Genomic DNA, 26931 nt, shown 5'->3' with positions numbered 1-26931 from the left:
TAAATGTACCAAAAACAAGCGAGAAGTAAACCTAATTTTCAATTAGGACATCAGCTCCATATAACCCTATTGTATTGCTAAGAGTAGCATATATCAGTGTTTTTCAACCTTTTCTGAGCCAAGGCACATTTTTTTCATTGAAAAAATTCAGAGGCAGACCACCAGCAGAAAACACAAAAAAATGAAACTCAGTAATCGATATTGACAATAAAAAGTCGTTCTCGCAACTGTTGGATATGAATTCAAACCATAACCAACCATGCATCACTAAAGCTCTTGTCTCATAGTAGGTGTACTGTCCCGACCTGTCACATCACGCTGTAACTTATTTTGAGTTTGAGTTTTCCTGTGTGTAGTGTTTTAGTTGTTGGTGGCTTTTCCTCTTTTGTTGGTATTTTCCTGTAGCAGTTTCATGTCTTCCTTGAATGCTATTCCCCACACCTGCTTTGTTTTCGCAATCAAGACTATTTAAGTTGTGCGAACGCTATCTTTCTTTGTGGGGACATTGTTGATTGTCATGTCATGTACGGATGTACTTTGTGGACGCCGTCTGCTCCACACGCTGTAAGTCTTTGCTGTCGTCCAGCATTCTGTTTTTGTTTACTTTGCAGCCAGTTCAGTTTTAGTTTCATTTTGATTCAATACCTTTTCTTAGCGGCACTTGCATTTTGTTTATCTTTAGTTTAAGTGTTAGATACCTTTTTATCTTCACACTGCCTGCCGTAAATTGTGATCACGACAAACCAAATTCCCGACATCTACAAAGCAATTATCTACCTGCTGCCACTTACTGATATGGAAGAGTATTACACAGTTACTCTGCCCAGCTCTAGACAGCACAGACACTCAACAACGGCACGTTTGCAGATTATAATTACTGGTTTGCAATAAATGTTTTTAACCCAATTAGGTGAAATTACATAATCTCCCACGGCACAGCAGACTGTATCTCGCGGCACAGTGGTTGGAAAACACCCGCATAGATGATAGGCATATTTAACATGTAATTATACATACAGTATAATCAAGAAATAAAGCTATACTGACTCTGAACAATTAAACGACGAGTAACTTTTGCATTAAGAGTAGTTCAGTTCAATTCTAATGTTCAAACTTAGACGTCGTCAATTTTACTCACCTACTAACTTTCTGGCGCAGTGATGTTTTCCCAACCGGAAGACAGGTGGGTCACGAGACTCAAAGGGGCGTTATACAATCATGTGGAGGAACATTCCTCTCGGAATTAAATCACACCAGTTACGGTTTATGTATTCCTACATATGTGCATATATTGTATTTAATTTTTCAAATTTATAGTCACAATTTGAGCGTTACACTCAATGTGTAAAACGTTTCATTTCGCTTGACAGCCCACCTCCTAATGGTTTCTTCCTGCGTTGCTAGGATACAAGGATCACAACAAAAAGAGAGGCCAGCACTTGTTCTTTTTTTAAAAAAAATTTATTGAACAAACATACATTTATAATGCACACAAAAGTCAAGGCACTTTCAGCATCAGCGAAACATGTCAAAGAAATGAAACAAAAGCAAATACAGATAAAGTATTAAATAATAATAAATAATAACAATCAAAAATATGAAAAAAATAATTTAAAAAAGACAAAAAGGGCTACCTAAATTACTTATAAAAAAATTTAACAAAGAGATAAATTTTTGGCTTTTGCACTCTTTAATCATCCTCAAAGATTTGATTGATAATTGTAAACCATTAAGCCAATTAGAAAATGTAGGCCTTACTTTCCTAAATCTACATTAATGTAGAAATATTTTTGCCTGGAGCATAATAATGTTGACAAACATTTGTATGTTACAGTTGTTTATAAAAAATACCAAATTTGATCTATTCTATAGAGATTGGGGACATCACGGCATGGCGCAGTGGAAGAGTGGCCGTGCGCAACCCAAGGGTCCCTGGTTCAATCCCCACCTAGTACCAACCTCGTCATGTCCGTTGTGTCCTGAGCAAAACACTTCACCCTTGCTCCTGATGGGTGCTGGTTAGCGCCTTGCATGGCAGCTCCCTCCATCAGTGTGTGAATGTGTGTGTGAATGGGTAAATGTGGAAGTAGTGTCAAAGCGCTTTGAGTACCTTGAAGGTAGAAAAGCGCTATACAAGTACAACCCATTTATCATTATCATTTATCTCCACACCCTTGTCTCTCAGCCAATCTCTGATCTCCTCCCAAAACACATGTACTGTATCACATTCCACAAACAGATGATTGACATCCTCTACAGCTCCACATATATAACAGCCGTCAACTTCCATGTTAAATTTAAGTTTAAAAAATAATTTGAAGGTATCTTTCATTTTAAATTGTATTTTTTTAAATTTTGGGAAGAATTGGGTATGTAATATATCTTGTCTTTATTTTCCTTAGCTCAACTTTTGTTGCATGTTTCAAGCAGATTTTATTTTGTCTCAAACAAAGATGTGTAAAAAGAAGCAAAAGAGATGGATTCAAAAATATGTGATCTTGATAGTTACAAACAACATACTGTGGAGGTGTTAGAGAGCAAAAGTAATTTTATTTTCTCTTGAAGTGAAAATACTGTATTTTTTGTCGTGCTTTGCATTGTGGGTGTAGTAGGCATTTAATAAGCTTCACGGGCCTTTACAGTACATTCCTACTTGTTGACAGTTGTCATGGTAACACAGCATGCATTACATCAACTATAGAGCTCAAAACAAGCTGAGTTGAGCAGGGAAACTGCAGGTATATGATACATGTAATGGATAAATCCAGAATATATAGCTGCTAGGAAAATAACTACAGTACAGCAACTGACTATTGTTTGTGATCTCCCTACTCTAAAGGCTTAGTTGGTCACATGCGTGGACAGCACCTTTTAGCTCTTATTTCCAAAATTGTCTACACTACTGAATTGGGGTCTTATGGCCCTTATGTGGACACTTATACTGCTATCTGGTGGTGTCAGAAGAGTATAACATACAATGGAATTTGGGAAAAAAAAGTGTAAAAATAAGATTTAGCATGTCATTAAACATGAAGTACACGTTTGTTACTTATGGACTAATAAGTACATCATATAAAAAGATTATTCTTAGTTTGTATTCTAATTAAGGTCCAATAAGCCCAAATAGCAAAGAGAAATTAAAAAAAAACATGTAAACAACTTGGGCCTTAAGAGGTTTTAAAAATTAAACACATTGTATTTCCATAGCACACATGCACTGTACATGGGCTGCAGCAAACATTTATTTGTCACAGAAAATATGAATTAAATGGTCACATCACTGACTTTCAAGACTTCTTTCTGGAGAGTTTCTAGACTGGAGAATTAAGATTGTACGCGTGTTTGAAATAAAACTATGCCATCAGCATTACTTTAACATAAATTAGTCAGTATGGACTTCTGCAAAATAAAAAAAGATGTGGGGCCTCTTTATCATCTTCATCCTCTAATTCCCATCTTTCAGTGTCCAGAAATGGTGCTTCTGCAACTCTGACGAGTTTATTCTTGAAAAAACAACACAGTACCAAAATGAATTAAGTTGACTTTACTTCATTACAGTATAATAGTCAACTGAAGTCAGGCCATTTAATTGTAGCATTCATACACCTAAAAAGTACTTAATACATCAAATCATGTTGCATTGTAGATGCAGTATAACCCAGTGATGTTTTTACAAAGTGAGTGTTCGTGCGTGCGTGTGCATGTGCGTGTGTGTGGTCCGACCTCTTATTAGGTTTTTTGTTGAGTAAGCCTTTCAGAAGATTTTGGAAATCCTGACTGGGAGGAGGAGTTGAAGACTCTGTGTCAATGACAAGAGGGGTCATCAAAAATACAATATTTTTAGAAATGTCAGCGACTCCATCCAACCATGCAATTTATGAGCTAGGATGAGCTATAGCCTATCCCAGCTGACTTTGGGCGATGAGCGGGCTACACCTTGGACTGGTCATAGGGCAGATATAAACAACTAATCACATTCACATTCACATCTATGGTCCATCTAGAGGACAAGTGTCAAACTCAAGGCACATTGTTTTTATGTGGCGCGCCACACTATCTTATCTGGCCCGCCACATCATTTTATGGATAGGCCACTTCTGTTTTGCTATGTCATTTAATATAGTCTGACAAATTGTTTAATGTGGTCCGCTACATTATTTTATGTAGCCCACCACATAATTTTATTTGGCGCGCCTCATTATTTATGTGACCCACCATGTCATTTTATGTGGTCTACCATGTCATTTTACGTGGCCCACCACATCATTTTATGTGGCCCGCAATATTACTGAATGTTGCTCTCCATGTCAATTTATGTGGTCTGCTGCATTATTTTATCAGGACCACCACGTCAGTTTATTAGGTCTGCCACTTTATTTTATGTGGCCCGCCACATCATTTTATGGGATCCACCACATTTTTACGTGGTCTGCTGCATTATTTTATGTGGTCCTCCACATAGTTTAAAGTATACTGCCACTTCATTTATCGTGGTATGCCATACTTGCCAACCTTGAGACCTCCGATTTTGGGAGGTGGGGCGTTTTTGGGGGCGTGGCTAAGAGGGGAGGAGTACATTTACAGCTAGAATTCACCAAGTCAAGTATTTCATATATATATATATATATATATATATATATATATATATATATAGTCAAGTATTTCATATATATATATATATATATATATAAGAAATACTTGACTTTCAGTGAATTCTAGCTATATATATATTTATTTTATTATGTATATGTATATATATATATATATATATATATATATATATATATATATATATATATATATATATATATATATATACATATATATATAAATAAAAGAAATACTTGAATTTCAGTGTTCATTTATTTACACATATGCACACACATAACACTCATCTACTCATTGTTGAGTTAAGGGTTGAATTGTCCATCCTTGTTCTATTCTCTGTCACTATTTTTCTAACCATGCTGAACACCCTTTCGCATGTACCCAGAAAGGTTTCGAGTACCACCAAAAAAACTGAATCTCTGAAGACAGTATAAAAATCTGTGTTAAAGGTGTACAAATACTGTTTGTATAATAAGCATGTTATTGTTTACAAATGAGGGTTAAGAGTTCAGTACTAAAAAAAAAAAAAAAGAATGTGGCTTAAGTACAGTTTTTTAATTGAGCTGCTGCATTTTTTTGGTTGGGTTGTTTATTTCTTTTGAGTAACTTCTACATTTCTAAAAGGGGAGGAATGTAATAGAGTGATCTATGTTCGTCTGTTGCCATCTCCTGGTGAATGTTGGCTATAGCGTACTGGGGTTACTTTTTGGTTGGCCAACGATTTACGTGGTGTTGCGCACCTGACGTCAAGTGTGAGTCTGTTCTGAAGTCTACAGTAAAGAGACGTACTTCATCACCTTGCCTGGTTATTGCCTTCAACTCAATATATTACAACAACATTGCTGTTTACGGCAGACGAACTGCTTTACGGTAGAATAAAACATGACTGCTGTTGTTGTGTGTTGTTACCGCGCTGGGAGGACGTTAATGAAACTGCCTAACAATAAACCCACATAAGAAACCAAGAACTCGCCCTCAATCATTCTACAGTTATAACGTGATTGGGCAGGCACGCTGTTTATATTGTGGGAAAGCGGACGTGAATACAGGCTGTTGACACGTCACTCAGGTCCGCATGGAGATGGAGGGGCGTGGCCTCCAGCTCCGCCTGAATTTCGGGACATTTTCGGGAGAAAATTTGTCCCGGGAGGTTTTCGGGAGAGTCGCTGAATTTCGGGAGTCTCCCGGAAAATCCGGGAGGGTTGGCAAGTATGTGGTACGCCATATTATTTTATGTGGCCCACCACTTTATTTATTTGGCCTGCAAAAATCTGGAAATATTAGTATTAGTTATTTCAATTTTGACAGAAAAATACACTGCATCCAAATGCATACAGTATGTCCTGCACTTTTTGTTATCTGATCATGCAACAAATGTTGCAAGCATTTTTTTCAGTTATCAAAAATAAATACTTATAATATCTGATTGTCACCTTGACTTATGATTTCAAAGCAAGTTATCCATCGATCTGTTGGTAAAAAATGAAATGATCAAAAATAGTTACCTATGCAAATAGTGTAAATGAGGCTATTATATATTTATATTCATATGTATTTACTGTTTCAAGAGGCCGCCTGAGTGCAGCCAGCCACAATTGCAATGAGGTCCTCAATAAAAATGAGTTTGAGACCCCTGATATAGTCTGTAATAAATCTAACATGTATAGTTTTTGGACTGTGGGAGGCAACCGATGTACTTGGATAACACCCAGTGACGTGCGGTCACTAGAGGCAGGTGAGGCGGGGCCTCACCTGCCATCATGGGAAAAAAAAAAATGTAAAAAGAAAAAAAAAAAATGTAATTGTTATATGTATCCAGTGATTATACTATAAAGTTATTTTCCATTTAACTTCACCAGTTTTAGATTATTTTTATTCAAAATCGCTGAATTTTCACATTTGCCGTTCAAATACTGAGAAGAGACGGTGCGGTGATCAGCAGCCAGTTGAGGCACGTCACTCAATTGTGCCTCACCATGGATTGCGGACTCGGCTAACTGCTGGCCTGCTGTGCAGTGAGACCGTATTGCTATATGAATTATATTATACATTTCCATAGTTTAGTTAGCTGAGGTATATAATGTACAGTGTATTTTGTCAACAACTGTATGTGTGTAACGTATTTCTTGTGCTGAGCAATCACAAAACAGCTGCGAAGACGCACTGTGTGAGGCTCGCGTAATCCCGCCTCCTGGTGCCGGTTAATGCACCCCCCGCCGCAGACTGCACCCCCCGACGGGAGCGCCACACCAACCAAAGCCCACACCCAAACCCTCCACGTGCAAGACCGAATCCACCCAAAAAAAGTCACTTAACAAGAAGCCAAAAACTGCAAAAACAACAATACTCGCGCCGGAGGAGCTGAGAACGACTGCAGGGACACAGCATTAGGTACACCTGCAGACTGCAGCACGGATTTCATATTTCATTCATTCACAACTCCTCCAACACGAACACCACTGTTCCCGCACTTATAAGTAAAGGTAAGACCATAATAACGTTTTCTTAATTAAATGTGCTTTTTTGTGTGCTACAGTTTGTATGTGTAAAGTTAAAGTTAAGTTAAAGTACCAATGATTGTCACATACACACTAGGTGTGGTGAAATTTGTCCTCTGCATTTGACCCATCCTCTTGCTCACCCCCTGGGATGTGAGGGGAGCAGTGGGCAGCAGCGGCGCCGCGCCCGGGAATAATTGTTGGTGATTTAACCCCCAATTCCAACCCTTGATGCTGAGTGCCAAGCAGGGAAGAATGCTGGTATGAGCTTTTCAACAAAACCCGTTAACTCCTGCCAATCAAATGGTGAATAAGATACTCTTTAGGGTTCATATGTTTGTAAATCTGACTGTGATGAAGTCAGTGCCTCACCAGTCATGAACCTCACCGCACGTCACTGATAACACCCATGCAAGCACTGGAGCAACATGCATACATCACACAGGGAGGTCTAACTACATGCATCACCATGTTGCCCAGCAATGACTCAATTACTTCAAAACGAAGGCTTTAAAATGATATTGGTGTAGTCTTTCATGCTGCTTCCTTTTGTCAAGTTGTCATGGGTTCGAATCCCTACCAGTACTCAAAACACAGCTAATGGAGCTCTATAGTACTGAAAAGGCAATTCTCATTAAAACTAAACATGCAAACGATCTGCTGTGGCAAACATGCAAAACACTGTATGTGTGTTCTGGTGTTTTTTTTACCTCTGGGTATAGGTAATGATGGTTCCTGATGCAAAATATTTTCTAGTAGTTTTTTGTAAGTCTTTGACATGAAAGGAGGCTTCCCTAGTGAACCAGACATAAAAAGACAAGACAACAGTGAATAGGTCATTATGATATGAAACATACAGGATCTTGGTTGGTACATTACCCGTGTACATGCACTGGAGAATACAACCAAGAGCCCAGAGATCTGAGCTCACAGTAGTTTCTGAACCCTGTAGAACCTCTGGTGCCGTGTAAATTGGTGAGCCTGATAGTATGTTATAACAGATATGCACTTTCATCAAACTTGGAAGAAAAACAAGATATTGCCAGTTGTAGCCATACCGATGATTATCATAAGTAGATCTCGGAATGTGGTATCTTATTAGTCAGTAATCTATCATTCACATATACAGTAGGGCATCAACAGACATATTGATGATTGTTAGACTCATGATTACTGACCTTGAAACCTTTTTTTTACATTGTCATATTTTCTGCTTCCTGCTTCTTCGTACAATAAAATGAAATCTTCAAAAGTGTCTCTCTCTGTTTTGGAGTGACAGAAGTTGCCTAGCTTTAACATGCCATTGTTATCCAGGAGGATCTAGGAGAGATGATTATAATCACATGTCATGTAAAAGATTAAAACAAGTAAAATGTCTAATTCAAATAATCACATGGTGGCTGTGGATTTGTTTTGATTAATCACCATTAAACATCATTCATTTGTAATGTATATTAATTGTGTTTTATTTTGCATGCACACATAGTTAAGAGGGGATATATATGCACTTAACAAATACATATTTCACCTGTCACTAGGTTTAAGTTGTTAATGTGTGGCATTTTAAGATGTAAGTAGAAGAAGACACTATCATGCAGAGTGTGCGTAATACTATTGACTATTGTTTTTGTACTACAGTGGTACCTCAACTTTATTAAAGTACCCCAACTTCCCAACTTAACAGTGCTTTGAGATAAGAGCTGTCTCTTGGCTACTTGTTATGTTTTAAGTAGCAAGCAAACATTGGGAGTTGCAAGCATCCCCACCATTAGTTGGCATAGCAAATGTCACGGTAAATCCCACAAGATCTGCCCAAAACATCTGGGTTTACTCGCTAGCATTAGATTATAGCTAGAGATTGACATGACTTTGTTTTTCCAAGCATGGGAAGGAAGTAAGTGGGTGTGAAGGACATTGCTGAGGAGTTGATGACATTCATTGAATTAAAAAAAGAAATAATCAAAAACATGACAGAGCATGTCACTTGGTGTAGCAATTTGAACGCACCACTGCTAGTCTGCCCCATACTGAAGCACAATAGTAGTAATAATAATAATGTCTAAAGACAGACATTTACCCATGAAAATATTGAAAAGCTGCTGATGGTGCGTGTGACAGAGAAGCAACAGGAGATGTCATAGAAGGCCATTCTCCAAGGTAAATGCTATATATTATTATACATTACATTACATTAATCCACTTTAAAACATACATTTGGGCAGCCATAACTAAATAAATTACAAACAATATATATTGTGGTTGGTGCTTGACACATACAGTACGATACAAACCTTAGCAGGTGTCAAGTCAGAGAAAATAATCCCTAATTTGTGGATGTATTCCAGTCCTTTGACCAGGTCCAATCCAAACATCTTCACTACATTCTCTGGAAAGCATCCATCTCGAACAATCACTGACTCCAAGGAACCACCTAACATGTCGACAAAGTTGATAGTAGATGAAAAGAGAAATGAGAGACAATTTCACCAAAATATGAAAAAATATGGAAAATACGGCACAGACTCTACACAAATTAAGTTACATCTTTAATTCTTGACCAATATGTCAAATCAAAGGTTTGGTCTACTATCAGGGGCGCCGAAAAGGGGGGGTAAAGGAGATGGATTTTAGGGGCCCATGATGGAGGAGGGCCCAGAAAGGCCCCTAATGATGATGAAATTATAATACAGAAAAAATAATGACACTGTGTTGGGGGCCCTGTAAAGATTCTTTCATGGGGCCCAAAATCCCTAGCGGCGCCCCTGTCTACTATAATATATAAATTCTCATTTACACAGCCATCCATTTTCTACCGTTTATCCCATTTACATTCCAATAGCAGAGCCATGTAAAAAATATTATTGCACAAAGGTAGTATTTAAAGTTTACCTGTGCACAGCTCCAGTACTAACCACAAGTGCTTTCTGGTCTCATACCACTCATAAAATTCTACAATGTTAGGATGATCCAGATTTTGGCTAAGACGTACCTGGAGGGAAAACAAGACATCCTGCTAATCTGTATAAAACAACAAAACATGTTACATTCTTGGGATAATAACATACTATGATTGGGGAATAAGCTATTAATCCAAAATAAATAACAGTTCATATTCAAGAAACCATTTCTGATCACGTGGAAAAGGAATCATATCTTACATGGTTTGTGACTTCAGGTCTCTTCGATTTGTCAATGCATTTGAGAGCGACGTAGTTTAGAGTGCCCATCCTTCTTCCTTTATAGACAATAGAGGTGTAGTTTCTTCCCATCTCCTCATACAGGTTAATGTTCTCCATCTGCGACGAAAACAAAAAGGCATACAATATTTATATTCCATATCAAATATGTCAAAATGTAGCCTCAAATAGACAAATGCATGTTTGCACACTTTCTAAATTACTACTTCATGACTTCAAAGATACTTTATTGTCAATTTTTCCATATATGCAAGACATAAAGCCATCTAAGTCACACTAATATTACATGTGTCAACAGTTATGTTTTAGCTATTCATTGTCTACGGCGTGGCGAAGTTGGTAGAGTGGCCGTGCCAGCAATCGGAGGGTTGCTGGTTACTGGGGTTCAATCCCCACCTTCTACCATCCTAGTCATGTCCGTTGTGTCCTTGGGCAAGACACTTCACCCCTTGCTCCTGATGGCTGCTGGTTAGCGTCTTGGCAGCTCCCGCCATCAGTGTGTGAATGTGTGTGTGAATGGGTGAATGTGGAAATACTGTCAAAGCGCTTTGAGTACCTTGAAGGTAGAAAAGCGCTATACAAGTATAAACCATTTATCATTATTTATTTACCTTGACATTTAGATTAGATCAGATGTTTTTATTGTGATTGCACACAATATACAACAAAACTTGGTTCATAGTTTCACTACAATTTTACAGCAGCATTATGGCATAGTAAAATAATTGTTTTGAATGTACAAATAAAGTGTACCCAAGATATGTTAAAACATGTTAAGAAAGTACATACATATATATATATATATATATATATATATATATATATATATATATATATATATATATATATATATACACATATAAAATGTGGGACAGTTAAGCAGTGATAGAAAGTGGTGGATTATTTAATAAATAAAATAATACATAATCAAATGTATCTTGTACACTATACATGTCCACAAATGTTTGGCAACAATCAATAACACTTACGTTTGGCAACAATGAGATTTGTAAATGACGCATGTTTTGATAGAAAAATACACACACTTTTGCAGTTAGAGACAAACACAAAATGTAAGTATTCCGCATATACAAACATTATTCATAAAAAATTCAAGAGTAAGGAAGATAACTGTACCTCTGAACCACCGACAATTTTAGTTTCACATGTAGTGTTAAGCGAGAGGAGTTATATGAAACACATCTACTGGTATGAGCATCTTTGATATGACATCACAATGAAAGCTACAACCAATGGTAAGACATAAATATAAATCAAAATGTTGATCTTTTTATTTCCAATATTATTGCTAAAATACGGATTTACCAAATATTTTGAACGTATTTGTAAATATTTTACATGTAAAAATATAATTATAGAAATCCTATTTCATAAAATCAATAACGTTGAGGATGCATCTCTGGTATTTTATTTTGAAATCCACAGTAAAGGAAGTACGAGCCATTTCCTCTTCATTGACACCAATGTGATGCTTTGTTCCTATTCAGCGTTAGGCGCACCCTGGGGGAAGCGTTGGAACATTTGGTAAAGTTTAATAAACTAGCCCAGTTAAATGTGTTTATTCAGTACTGTGCTGTGCATGTATGTACAGTAATTAGTTTATCAGATAGGCTATTCTTGTAGCTGTAAACGAGTTTCATTTACGAAGCTGGTTCCTCAGAATTTACGCTGCCAAACTTAAGTCACACAAAAAGGGAAAACGGATTTAATGCTTCGTTTTGGGGCCAGCGCTGTCTTCCATAAAAGGTAAGAATTTGTCTGTAATGTAAGTACATTATTATTTATTTGATGAAGTTTTTTAAAGTTTTCTGAAAGTTGAGCAGGTGCAAACTAAGTGCCACAATATATATGACCATTAAGTTAAATAATGAGAACAGTGATAAACAGGTTTACAATCACTAAAAAGTAACTTTGCTCTACGTTACATTTTTATAGAGTTTTACAAAACATTTGCTTTTAGTATGGATGGTAAAAGGTTCAATCAAGGTGTGAACATGTAGTTTTCTATAACACCACATTAAAAAAAGGAGTTGAACAAGTGCTGACTTCGCTACTATCAAATTAATCAACACTTTAATGTAATCATCGATGTGCAACTTTTTTTAAACTAAGTATTATTAATAATAGTACAGTAGTACCTCAACTTACGAGCTTATTTGGTTCTGTGAAGTAGCTCTTAACTCAATTACACAAATCGAAGTCAACATTGCCCATTGCAATGAATTAAAATGAATTTAATTTGTGCTTGCGTCCCCAAAATAGCACAATTTTAGCACCGTTACATGCCTTTTTAAAATAAAAAAACAACTTTTAGAAATCTTGTATGAAAAACAATATAATAGTGCTATCAACTACTATAGTTTAGTAAGTAATGCAATAATAATGTACAACATTTACCTTGTGGAGTGGAATTCTGTGGTATCTCCTTCCAGCTGCTTCCCTGTCAAACACACTATCAGCAGCTTCTCCATATTTATAATTTTAACATCCTTGGCTGGCGTTATCAACTTATTCTCTTTTAGTATGGTGCAGATTTGCAGTGATATGCTTAAACTACGTATGTTTTTAATGTTTTCTTTTTTTCAATGAATATCATCCACTTCTTCTTAGCACTGTCCTTCACACTCATTTATTTGCTTCCCATGGTTGGCAAAACAAACTTATGTCCATCTTTAGTTATAAGGTAATACTAGTGTGTAAGACCGGACATTTTGAGCAAATCTTACAGGGTTTGCTATGCCAACTAATGGTGGGGATGCTTGTAACTAAAATGTTTGCTTGCAACTTAAAGCATGGAAAAATAAACCTTTTATTGTCATTTATTTATTGTCTTTATTGTCATTGTACACAACGAAATTACATTTTCAGAACGCTTATGGCAAGCATAATAATTAGTCGAGAGACAGTTCTTATCTCAAAACACTCTTAAGTAGGGGCACTCTTAAAGGGGAACTGCACTTTTTCTGGAATTTTGCCTATGGTTCACAATCATTACGAGAGACATAAAGACAAAAGTTTTTGTTTTTTTTACGCTTTCTAACATGTAAAAATCGTCTCGTTTCTAGTGGCGAGCTAAGCAGCTAATGGGAGCAATCAATTCTCCCTTTAAATCACTTTAAAAATGCATTCAAAAACCGTCAAAAACTTTTAATTTACATTCGGTAACCTGTGTAATAACAAAGCTATAGCGACATTGTTATTGTAAGAGAGAACTCTTTTTCTAGCGTAGTAACATATCGGCATGCTTCGTTATTAGCCTTAAAAGCTAGCCACGGAAAGAGATAAGCTAGCAAAAGTGTTTGAGTTTGTAATTCACAACACAATGCGATAAGACACCAATCTGTACTAATTGAAAAACATGAACAATCATATTACAGTGTCTGTAAAGTATTAGCCTACATTTCATGCACTCTAGTTGTACGGTGATGTGCTGCATGTATCATGAATAATATTAAAGCGTGACTCACTCGATGGACAGTTGTGTGTTTGGTCCAGCTGGCCGGGGACGTTTTTCCAGTTTATTTGGGTAAGCACTCCATTTATGTTGAAAAAGCATGGCTTCAATTTCACTTTCTCGGCTTTTATCTGCTCCAACATCTCACTCTTCCTTTGTGCTGGCTTCTGTAACCAGTAGTTTATCCTCTTCAATTAAAAAAGATAAGGTTATGAATCCTCATTTGTCCAAAAATAGTCGTCTTCGTTGTCAGTTACCAGGTCTGCCATGATTACAGCACAAACAGGCCTTTGTATCCGGAAGGAGGAACACACATTTGTTGCCAGAAGTCGGAAGTGCGCTGCTATTGAAACGTAAATCAATGTGCTAAAGAAATCAGACCGGCAATGATTAAAATGATCAAATATTGAACACATTGTTATGAATGTGTCTGTTACTATATTATATATTGACTTGCAGTGTGTATATAAAACATTGATGGAGGGTTGTGAAGTTGTTTTAGAAGGCTTTAAAGGCTCCAACAGTGACTCCCATGAGCCGCATCTTCCAAGCGTTTTTTTATCATCTTTAAAATCCTGAAAAAACAAGACATGTATTCTTGTCTCTCATAATAATTGTCAATGATAGGCAAAATTCCCCAAAAAGTGCAGTTGTCCTTTTAGTTGAGGTACTACTGTTCAATAACTTTGTGTTCAGCCTTGAATTTAAAGTTTTTGAAATGTAATGTAACTGCAGCAGACTGTTATAGTTACAATTAACCAACACCAAAGTCTGTACAACTCCGCTTTACTATAAAACAGGGGAGAGTGTGTCTTAACTGTGCAAAGGCCAAATCAGCTCGAAAGTGGTTGTCTATGTCACATGATTTGGTTTTGCGTGCTAGTATACTATTATCAATATAATTACCAGCAAAAATTAATTAATCAAAGCTGAACAAGTGATACCAATGTTTATGGCTATGCCCCAAATTATATTCACACACTATTTTTTGAGTGTTATAAAGAACCATTTCAAATGTTTTTACTGAAAATTATCATGGAGAAGGAATTTCATGGATTAGTTGCTAATTGTGTGACAACATGAACTGATTTAACTGGATCATAAAAAAAATATTTACAGTCATAGCTCTTAACTAAGTAACCTAAATATTGTGCTTCTATAACTAAACTATTAAACTACTCTGGGAGTTATTAAAAGACTGAATTTAAGTCAGTTCGAAAACTTTTGGTCACAACTTTGTATTGAGCATGCATTGGTGTCATGACATAGTTTGGTACATTGTTGAAAATCGGTGGCTGATTTTGCAACTTGAACAGTATGTTGCAATTTTGGCTGCAAACAATAGTTGCCCAAACTGGGGAATAGTTACTTGTATTTTGTTAAGTCTGCTGGGCTGGATCTTATATTATTTTATGAGCTTACAATATGGAAGATTCAACCATAGTGCTACAATTGCATGAAGAGATTTTTAAGCTGTTGGAAACTTCCTCCTCTGACTAGTCGTTATGAATATCTGCTACAGTATGTGTCATCTTCCTCAACTTCTCTGCTCATTCTTCACTTCCTGTGGCGACATTTTAGACTGTCTCTCTGAGTAATGCTCTCCTTTGTTCAACAACAAAGCAACAGGATCTCAAATGCCAAGAAAGAACATGTTTATTTTGGTGTGATAAGACTTGTTAATGTTTTAACATTTAAATGGACCATTTCTCAGTTTAATGTAAATGATTATTGTAGCGATACACAGTGTTGTTGCGTTGTCCTGACGTTGGCCTGAAGTTAGGTAAGCATTTTAGTTTAGTTTTGTAAAGTGAAAGCCAATTTGGTTCGAGGCAAGGCGGGTTTTTTATGGAGCACAATTCATAGGGAAGGTAACTCAAAGTGCTTTATAGATGCTTACAATTGAAACAAGGCAAATTAAATCAGTTTTTCAGTTGTCATGTGCACAGCTAAATATAGGTGTATTTTTTAGACTGGATATGAACTTTGAGGCCCGGATTCCCGTACAGGTGTTAAGCCCTAGTTCTAGACTAAATCAAATTTTAAACTAGGATTTACTGAAATGGCTTTCTCAGACAGACATGGATTAAAATAGTTTTAGATTTGTCCGAGTCTTTTGTTGAATAATCCCATTTCTTAAAGGGAGACTACAGCCAATTCAGGTCTAAATCGAGACTTGGATTAAACCTGTCCAGATACAGATTTAATTTAAAAGTAAGAGTAAAGGCTGTATGCATAACAGTACTGTATGCATTACAACTGAAAGTGTTTAATCTGCACTCTTTGCATGTCATTCAATTACGATATTTTTCATTCATTATTTTATATGCCATAGTTTTGTGCATCTGTAAAGCACTTTAAATTGCCTTGTGTATGAATTGTGCTCTATAAAAACATACCTTGCCTAGGAGATGCATTACTTTGATGACCAAAATGATGCTGAAAGACCACAAATAATAGAGAGAAGCTCATTTTGAGACAGAAGTAACCTTATATTATGATACTCAGTTTTGTGGTTGTTTTGGTACATCTAAAGACAATGCAGCTATAATTATTTGTTTACTGCAAACAAAGCTTAAGTCAATTTACCAAAACTGTATTTATTAAACAGTTATTAAGCAGTGGCACAAACATTCATGTAATTTCAAAACAGAAAGTGCAAGATTGTCAGAGACATTTTAAAACAAGCTATTAGTGCACTTTTATGCATGATGTTGCTAAGATGACATATCAAAACAACACTAAATTAAAGTGCACTTTTTGTACAGAATGCAACTATAATTGTTTAAAACAAATAAAGTGCACTTTTGTGCATGATGTCACGCAAGATATTTCAATAACTGTCAAATAAAAATTAGCTACATAATAGGAAATCAAATAGTGTATGTCCTTTGCTATGTAGTAGGTTACTGCAGACGTTATCTCCTTCTGTTGTTGACTACTTTTTTCATATGGTGTTGATCTGGAAATGGTTGCTTCGGCATTTTGTGGGTGTGGCACCGAACTGAGATGTTGATATGCGGAATTTCAAGCACTCTTCATTCTCTAGCGGGTGACGTTTCAAATTATGCTACAAATTAGCAGTAGGTGCTACTTTTTGTAACAACGCTTTTGCCGCATACTTGTTCGACATCTTCCCGCTTGAAGCCAAACCACCGCTAGACGATGGACCCTGTGCTGTTTTTCTTGGGAATTGATTCTTCCTTCATTTGTTACCAGATTTGCACCTTCTTTCTCTCGTATTACCACTCGCACCACTCCGCTAGCATCACAGCTAATGTTACCCATTCCGCTACCTCTCTGCTTCGCGAGGGCGTATGACGTTGCATGCACGACAGTATGTGGCGTATGTAAGAAGGTGCGCTTGTTTTATGTCTCTGTGAGGAGAGACAAGAAAGAGTGAGAAGAGCCTGTAGTGTAATGCCCACAGCTTAAAGCAACTGCGTGAGAACGTATACTTGAATATCACGATATAGTCATTTTCTATATCGCACAGAGACAAACCCGCCCAGCCCTACAACTTAGTGAGGTGAACCCCATACTTCTCTTTCGTTACAAGGACTTATCACTGTCAGCTTTTTGGCAAGTGGAACCTTTCACGGTGAAATAATGGATTTATGTGTTGTGAGTTAATCATCCATCCATCCATCCAATTTCTACCGCTTGTCCCGTTGGGTGTCACGGGGGTGCTGTAGCCTATCTCAGCTGCATTCGGGCGGAAGGCCGTGTACACCCCGGACAAGTCGCCACCTCATCTCAGGGCCAACACAGATTGACAGACAACATTCACACTCACATTCACACACTAGGGTCAATTTAGTGCTGCCAATCAACCTATCCCAAGGTGCATGTCTTTGGAGGTGGAAGGAAGCCAGAGTACCCGGAGAGAAACCACACAGTCACGGGGAGAACATGCAAACTCCACACAGAAAGATCCCGAGCCCGGGATTGAACTCAGTATTCGTATTGTGAGGCACATGCACTAACCCCTGTTCCACTGTGCTGCCTGTGAGTTGATCAACATTCTGTAAAATAATATACAATGTCATATGAACTGTGAAAGAGTACACCAATGTTACTAATGTTGCCAATCAGAATATGATAACGTCCTGTAGTAATTGACTGGCTTGATCAAAGCAGAGATTTGAACCATCCATCTCCTGACTGTGCAGCCAACATGTTAACCACTCAGCCATTTGAGTTGTACTGATTCAAAATTGCAGTACTACATTTCCTATTTTGGTTTCTGATGTGAAATCATGATGTTTTTCTTCATTATAGGTAAGGCTGCAGCTAACGATTATTTTTCTATCGATTAATCTATAGATTATTTTTTCGATTAATCGGTTAATCTATAGATTATTTTTTCGATTAATCTATAGATTATTTTTCCTTTTACCGATTATTTTTTTTATTTAAAATGAAGATGAAAAAATAAATGTTGGCCAGTTTTTTCAAAAGGCATGACTTTTATATACAAAAAAAAAAGTATGGCCACTCAGTCAACATTGACAACAACATGACAAAATATTCTGTAACAATGTAAACATTTAAAACTTTTAACATTTAACAAAATTAAAAGTAGCTTATTTGCTTTTTAATGTGCAAATATAAAAGTAAACATCCAGTGCAAATCTTAATATTCTGCAATAGTATAAGCATTTCTAAAGTAAAAGTATTGCTTATTTTGCTTTAAAATGTGCAAAAATAAAGATAAACATCCAATACAAAAAAGTGCAAAACGAAATATTCTGTAACAGTGTATACATTTCAACAAAAGTAAAAGTATTGCTTATTTTGCTTAATAACACAACAATGATAGTATGATTAAAGTGAAAGTTAATTGTTGGTTTGTACATAGTATATGTAACTGTTAATGTTGTAAAAGGTATTTGCACAACTAATTAACGTTAGCGTTAAAGAGGAGCGCGTCTTTGTAAACACTGAACAGGCATGCCAAACGCGCCTCTCAGAGCGAAACAGTGTTTTAGTTTATGAATTTACAACGCAGATACAAATGACACATTCATGATTTTGTGTAATGATGACAATGTATACTCACGCGGACGATTGACTAGTTGATGGTGATGGCAAGAACGCTGTCGGGTGTTTTCTTTTCAAATGTTCCTTCATAGCCGTTGTGCTGCTATGATAGGCCATTTCCGCTCGACACAGTGTGCATACAACAACTGTCAAGTGTTTTGCTTTTTTCGCTGTGCTTATCCCACACTTGAAGGGATGTACCAATGTTGAATGTGGCTTCTGGATTTCACTCAAAAGACCAGACCGTAGTTACTTTTTCCTTTTATTTTCCTTTAGTTTGCAACAGTTTTTCCAACCAAGAAACAGCTTCTTTTTTCTTCTTTAGTCTTTTTAGCAGTCTTTAGCAGTGTTAATAGACTTTAGTTTCTTTAGCTGTCATTAGCTGTCTTTAGTAGCCTTTAGTAGCCTTTAGTAGCCTTTAGCTTCTTTAGTAGGTGAAAAACCTTTAAGGACAAAACACCACAAGATTAACATGCTGTAAAAAAATCAATCAATTATCAATCCCATAATTTACAACTATTAATTAGCTATCAAACTCTTAACCATTAAACAAGTGCAAGAAAATGGACACATCTTTTCCCTTTAAGTTAAAACAGATTTTAAATAAATTGTCTCAACATAAATGCACCAAGATACATATAAAATACATTTAACACCAGAAACACAATAGATAAATGCAACAGAAAACCCAATATGCAAATACATAAATACCTAACCAATTAACCACCTATTTAGATACATATTTAAAATCCATATTCAATATAAATATATTATTAATTTAGCAGTGAAACACTCAATCTTAAACGCTGTCTACTGGTAGAAAAATGCCCCTTTTTCTACGCCCTCACCAACACAGTTAAATCCAACACTTTAAATTGAGCGACTTCACCCTCCTGATGAAGCAAACTGCTCCAACATTTATCAAACTAAGCAAAGAATATCAACACTAAACAACAGTTACATAACACACTGTGTGTATTTAGCCTCCAGACTAAGCACGCTACATGCACACAACCCCCCCTCCCATCTCACCAGCGCAACAGGTGCGCCACACCCACGAAGAGAAATATTAAATCTTACATACTTTTGGCACAACTCTGGGTTATCTGTAATGAACTAAACCTTTTTCCACTCTGCGCTGGCGTCTTTTGTACTCCTTGATTTGACACAGCGGTCTAATTACCGGGCTCGCGCACCAGCAGATGAGACAGGAGCGCGCCGCGTTATACCTGCGCGCGAACGTAAACTGATCGGCTCTGATTTTATAAGCCGACTGGCCGAAATAATGCCGAATTATATACATTTGTTTATTGAAATACTCCCACACTTTTGACGACTTTTGGCGTGCTTTGTTTCCCTCGCTCGCACCGCTCGCATCATCTGCTTTGCGCTCCGCCATGACGGCAGTGTGACGTAAATATGCGACGCGTCGAAGCATAAAAACGACGTCGACGTATTTACGTAACCGATGACGTCGACTACGTCGACGCGTCGTTTCAGCCTTAATTATAGGATACTTAGAAATAATAGTTTTTTTCTTCCTTTCACTGAAGTTTTTCAAACAATTTATATTTTATTTCTTCATTCTCAAAGTCAAGCTTCAGTTCTACACACACAAACTGCTTAAATGTGTATTAAATAGTCTATCCCAGGGTTTAAGTCCACTCTTACCTTTGCACCATGTGCACATCCTTGATCTAATTTGGCTTCCAAAACATTATTTTAGTTGATTGCCTTAGTCTGAGACTCTGTAATCTGGAACTAATTCATCTGATGTTAAGTGACATATCAGAAAGCAATTGGATTAGTGTGGATTAATTCAAACCAGATTATTTTAGTTCTGGTTTTATTCATGCCCTGAACATGAAACTGGGCCTGAAAGTTGAATAGAACTGTTTCTGCTTGTTTCGCCATTGCTTTGTGGGGAGATAAACAAGTACTGTGTGTGGTCTTACATAAAATGTTTTCTTTACTTGAATAGTACACACGTTAATAGCTATAAGTGGCTCTTCATGACTGGCCGGGGGTTGTCAAAATTTGTCAGGAAGGTCGGGAATCAATAAAACACTTTAGCTGTCAAAGCTCAAGTCTAACATGTACTTGATATTGTTTATCTAGTTCTTTTTTATAGTTTTGTTACAGTAAAAAAAAAATAGAGCCCTAAAAATATATTCTTTTTTTTGCATTATGTTTAATGAATATATGCAAAATTCAATCTTTACTACTCAGTAACACATCCCATTTTCTCTGGCCAACAGTTGTTAATGATTGAACTCCACTCAGACAGAGCACATTGGGTTCATTCATTGATCATTAAGTGGCTGTAGAAAGAGCTGCCGCTTGAGTAGATCTGCACTTACAACTTTGTAAAGAACTGTAAGAATAGAGCCCTTTTAGGTACTCTGCGTTGTCTTGTACAGGGTTCAAAGAAGTTTGATACATTCGGTGTTGTTAACATTGCATCTTGAATAAAAGGTGTCACCTTTAATTTTAGGCACATTATCCCCCAAACTGCTATCCCGTTTGTGAAGAGTGCTCTTTTGGGGGGTTGGTTTACTCACAAGTAAACTGACTGATTAGGGAACCTGATGACATTTTGGGAAAATATAATACGTGAATTCTAACACAATCAAGCCAAAAATATTAAAAAGCAAATATGAACCTAGCTTGCATCAATGGGATATGATTTGAGATGTTTGGAAGGTAGGCTCCTTATCCTTTGTTCTGTTTACATTCCAGTTTTGAATAGCAACCAACATCAGTAAGAGTGTACCTGTTATAGTGGCTCTATCCTGGATATATTGCAGATATTTTTACGTGTTGGTCTGATCACCATGGTGATCTTATTTACAGCTAGGCAATCTAAGTTTCATTAGAAAAGCAGGCCTTTGGAGCACTGTCCATGTGGCGCAGAAGCTTTGACCTGTGTTTGAGGATAAACAAAAGTGTCTCCGGCATGTCTTGGAGCTAATTTATGCTTTTTGTCCTGGGGAAAGAATCAGCCCCTTGAGGGTCTGGAAACGGTTTATGGTGTACCCAACATTTCCTGTGCTTGAGTCAGTCAGCCATGTCACACTGTTGTTCAGAAACAGCTGTCCACTGGAAATGATGATATTATATATTCCATTAGTCAAGATGAATATATATAGCCATACAGATTATAGGCAATGGAGATACGTGCTCCTACTATTCAAAGTCACCACATCAGCTCTACAGGAAGTATGGGATCCCCCCGAGCAATGCCGAGCCCCGCTAAAAAGCTCCACCGTGATGTGTGAATTGATGTATTGACAGTCACAGTACAGAACAGATGGCTAATGTATTTCTGCTATGGGCACTGGCTTGTCAATAAGCTGCTGCATTTGCTGTTTTTATTGCGCCCAAGGAGACCATATGACAGTCACAGTTTTATTTACCGTGCCTGTACTTTGCAATGGTGTTAAATTACACTTTATTACAATAAATAATTTTAACCACTACATATGTTATGTACTGTAATAAAAAAAGCTGAATACAGTGATCCCTTGATTACGTTTGGTTGCAGACCCCCCACCTGTGGTAGATTAATTCAAGTTAGTGATCCTCCACACAGCTTTCACACACTTATAAAGACTTCCTATGCTCTTAAAATGCTTCATACGCTGTAAAAACTGTCATTTTAACATGAAAACTTAAATGAGTACTCAAATCTCAATGGTACTTTAAAATCTGTGATGCACTGAAACCATAGTTATTGAACTGCAAAGTGATGAGGGAACACTTTATTAGAAACTTGTATTAATTCACCAACTTACTTGCACCATCTTAATTTCCTTGACAGCGACGGCTTGCATTATTGATCGACTAGAGATGACTAAAAATATAAAGGAAGGTGGGTTTTTCCTACAAATTTCTAGAACAAAGGACACTAACTCTAAAGGACACAATCATTGATTTTTTTTTATTTTTTTTTTACAAAAAATAGCCTTACTTCACAATAATGTACCATAGGTACCTAAAAATTACTGGTTCTTGGTGAGGATAAACATGCTAATGGTCTCTAAATGCAGTCTAGTTACTGTCAACCTAACCCATGTAAACACAGTTAGGCTGATACAAAGCTATTGGTGTCTTAAAAATCTTCTAGACTGCCTTTAATTGGTTTGTTTGGATGAAATCCCTCTATTCACTTACTGTCAGTCTACTGGAGGGCTATTCAACTAGTGGCCCGGGGGCCAAATCAGGCCCGGGAATGACACCACACTGATCCCGGAGGTCAGTTCAAAACATGGGAGAGACTTTAAAATGTTTGCAACAAATGAAATTTAATACAAAGACTTCAACGCTCCTGTTGTTTAGACAAGAGCAGATCTAGGCGTTTACAAATCATTCTTTTATACCTTTAACATCGAAACTGTAGCCGCCATTGTAATGTGCAGTGCTGTTTTCAAATTACCGTAAGTCATGAACTATAGAAAGTATTTCAATGTATGGAATCTGCGCTTTTGAGGAATATACAAATTAGTACGGTAATCTTCGTCACAGCAGCTCAGACAAGGCACCAAGCAGCCGGGGCGAGGTTTGTTTCCAGAAAAGCCAGCTTGAAATGCGGGTGTCAGAGACAGACGTGGGAGCAGATTTTTACATCAAAGTTCTGCAGAAAAGTGATATTATATCAGATTGTAGGTGTTTTTTACCCTTTGCATTCATATTTCGCCATGTTTCTTGCATTTTTGTTGCATTTTGCTCAGTTGTAAAATATGTCGATCAAGGAGGTGGTCTGAGAAGGAAAAGAGGAGCGACGTTAATATGTTGTTGATGTTCAGTGTTTTATCGTTCATAGTTAATATTGTAAATCTAACATTCGTTATTTTCATTTACATTCTGGGTGTCCCATTCAGTAAAAAAATATAAAATACCATTCCGTTTTTTTGAGGTTGTCTGTCATAACGTTTTTAGCATTCAATCAGACATTATTGTGAGTTTGCATTAGTGTTCCTAAAAAAACATATATAAAAAAAAAAAAATATATATATATATATATATATATATATATGTATATATGTATATATGTATATGTATATATCAGTCACGTGCGGTGAGGTTCATGGCTGGTGAGGCACTGACTTCATCACAGTCAGATTTACAAACATATGAACCCTAAAGAGTATCTTATTCACCATTTGATTGGCAGCAGTTAACGGGTTATGTTTAAAAGCTCATACCAGCATTATTCCCTGCTTGGCACTCAGCATCAAGGGTTGGAATTGGGGGTTAAATCACCAAAAATGATTCCCGGGCGCGGCGCCGCTGCTGCCCACTGCTCCCCTCACCTCCCAGGGGGTGATCGAGGGATGGGTCAAATGCAGAGGACAAATTTCATTACACCTAGTGTGTGTGTGACAATCATTGGTACTTTAACTTTACACATACAAACTGTAGCACACAAAAAAGCACATTTAATAAAAAAAACGTTATTATGGTCTTACCTTTACTTATAAATAAAGTCCATTCGCCGCTGTTGTGCTGGATTAATGAACCCCCTGACGGGTGTGTTATATCAACTAAAGCCCTCACTTAAACTTTCCACGTGCAAGATTGAATCTATTTAAAAAAGTGTAACCGAGGGTTTATAAATGTCGCCTATACTGTATGAAACTACAAAATAACAAACACGGAGGCTCCAGTTTAGGACCACTTTATTTACCTTCTTTTAAAAACCTCCGCTCCACTACAACATGTCATCACTTCCGCTCTTGGCGCCTTCAAAATAAGAGCTCAAGGCATATACTGTATAACAGCGCATAACAGGAACTTAACATCACAAATAGGAAAGCCCATAAAAATAGGTTACAAAAGTTATTTAATAAGAAGCCAAAAAGTGCAAAAACAATAATGTTCGTGTTGGAGGAGTTGTGAATTAGATACACCTGCAGTCTGCAGGTGTACCTAATGTTGTGGCCCTGCAGTCATTCACAACTCCTCCAACACGAACATTATTGTTTTTGCACTTTTTGGCTTCTTATGAAATAACTTTTTTAAATAGATTCAATCTTGCACGTAGAAAGTTTAAGTGTGGGCTTTAGTTGATATAACAATTCTACGGCGGGGGTGCAGGAGGCGGGATTACTGGAGCCTCAGCCAGTATGTCTTTTGCAGCCGTTTTATGATCGCTCAGCACAAGAAATACGTTACACACATACAGTTGTTGACAAAATACACTGTACATTATATACCTCAGCTAACTAAACTATGGAAATGTATAATATAATTCATATAGCAATACAGTCTCACTGCACAGCAGGCCAGCAGTTAGCCGAGTCCGTCCATGTTGAGGCACTGAGTGACGTGCCTCAACTGGCTGCTGTTCACCGCACCGTCTCTTCTCAGTATTTGAACGGCAAATGTGAAAATTCAGCGATTTTGAATAAAAATAATCTAAAACTGGTGAAGTTAAATGGAAAATAACTTTATAGTATAATCACTGCATACATATAACAATTTAATTATTTTTCTTTTTACATTTTTTTTCTTTCCATGGGCCTCACCTGCCTCTAGTGACTGCACGTCACTGGTGTGTATATATATATATATATATATATATATATATATATATATATATATATATATATATATATATATATATATATATATATATATATATATATATATATATATATATATATATATATATATATATTGGGACGGCGTGGCGCAGTGGAAGAGTGGCCGTGCGCGACCCGAGGGTCCCTGGTTCAATCCCCACCTAGTACCAACCTCGTCATGTCCGTTGTGTCCTGAGCAAGACACTTCACCCTTGCTCCTGATGGGTGCTGGTTAGCGCCTTGCATGGCAGCTCCCTCCATCAGTGTGTGAATGGGTAAATGTGGAAGTAGTGTCAAAGCGCTTTGAGTACCTTGAAGGTAGAAAAGCGCTATACAAGTACAACCCATTTATCATTTATTTATTATCATATATATATATATATATATATATATATATATATATATATATATATTAGGGCTGCAACAACTAATCGATTAAAATTGATTATAAAAATAGTTGCCGATTAATTTAGTCATCGATTCGTTGGATCTATGCTATGCGCATGCGCAGAGGCATTTTTTTTTTTTTTTTTTTTTGAATTTATTTTGTATTTTGTATTTTTTTTATTTTTTAAATAAACCTTTATTTATAAACTGCAACATGTACAAACAGCTGAGAAACAATAATCAAAATAAGTATGGTGCCAGTATGCTGTTTTTTTTCAATAAGTTACTGGAAAGGATAGATTGTTTGTCTCTTTTATCCGATTATTAATCGATTAATCAAAGTAATAATCGACAGATTAATTGATTAACAAATTCATCGTTAGTTGCAGCCCCAATATATATATATATATATATATATATATATATATATATATATATATATATATATATATATATATATATATATATATATATATATATATATATATATATATATATGTAACATTGTCCACTATGGAGAATGCTGATTCTGAAAATAGAAGTCCGGCCTTTATGTCCAGTTTTCTGGAAATGTGACCCGAGTACAAACAGGGGCTGCATGGCTCAGATGGTAGAGCAGCCAACCAGACGTTTGAGGGTTCATCGAAACCAGCGTCTGCCATCCTAGTCACTGCCGTTGTCTTTTGGCAAGACATTTCACCCACCTTGTTCCCAGTGCCGCCCACACTGGTGTAAATGTAGCGTAAATGTAGATAATGGGTTTCTCAATGTAAAGCACTTTGAGTCACTACATAAAAAGAGCAATACGGCTTTAAAGTGTGACGTGGAAACACAATGCATTGTGGTTCTTGCTGGCCTCTGAATAGCTTATTTACTTGGCTGAATGCAAGCCTCTGTCCTAAAGTTTTTTTTGTGTTTTTTTTAACAAGTTCAAAATGTGGCGCGAACGTCACGCATCAATAATGGTTATCATGATCGTTTGGGAAGAAAAAACAATTTGGTAAGAGTTGTCATTTCCAGCGTAGAAGAAAAGCCAAGGAATTTGGGTTAGAGAGCTAATAAAGAGATAATGAATAGCCTGAATTGCAGCCGTGATACTATCAAACATCACTTTTTACACTGGTAATTTTGGGTTAAAG

General features: G+C 36.7%; 2 protein-coding genes across 2 annotated transcripts in view; one reads left to right on the top strand and one right to left on the bottom strand.

Annotated features, from left to right (window-relative positions):
* ulk4 (unc-51 like kinase 4) overlaps positions 1–11547 on the bottom strand; it is a 202205-nt gene extending 190658 nt beyond the window's left edge. Inside the window, 2 exon segments of the mRNA XM_072912929.1 lie at positions 10265–10402; positions 11441–11547. Of these exon segments, the coding sequence (XP_072769030.1) occupies positions 10265–10402 (138 nt within the window). The 5' untranslated portion in view covers positions 11441–11547.
* A 231-nt stretch (positions 11548–11778) lies between these two features.
* trak1a (trafficking protein, kinesin binding 1a) overlaps positions 11779–26931 on the top strand; it is a 79808-nt gene continuing 64655 nt past the window's right edge. The window contains exon 1 of the mRNA XM_061950373.1: positions 11779–12070. The gene's annotated coding sequence lies outside the window, so the exon portion shown is untranslated. The remainder of the gene's footprint in view (positions 12071–26931) is intronic.

Source organism: Nerophis lumbriciformis, linkage group LG04 (genome assembly GCF_033978685.3).
Source record: "Nerophis lumbriciformis linkage group LG04, RoL_Nlum_v2.1, whole genome shotgun sequence".
Classification (NCBI taxonomy): Eukaryota; Metazoa; Chordata; class Actinopteri; order Syngnathiformes; family Syngnathidae; genus Nerophis; species Nerophis lumbriciformis.
The sequence above is the reverse complement of the archived record's forward strand: the minus strand, read 5'-3'. Positions and strand labels throughout refer to the sequence as shown.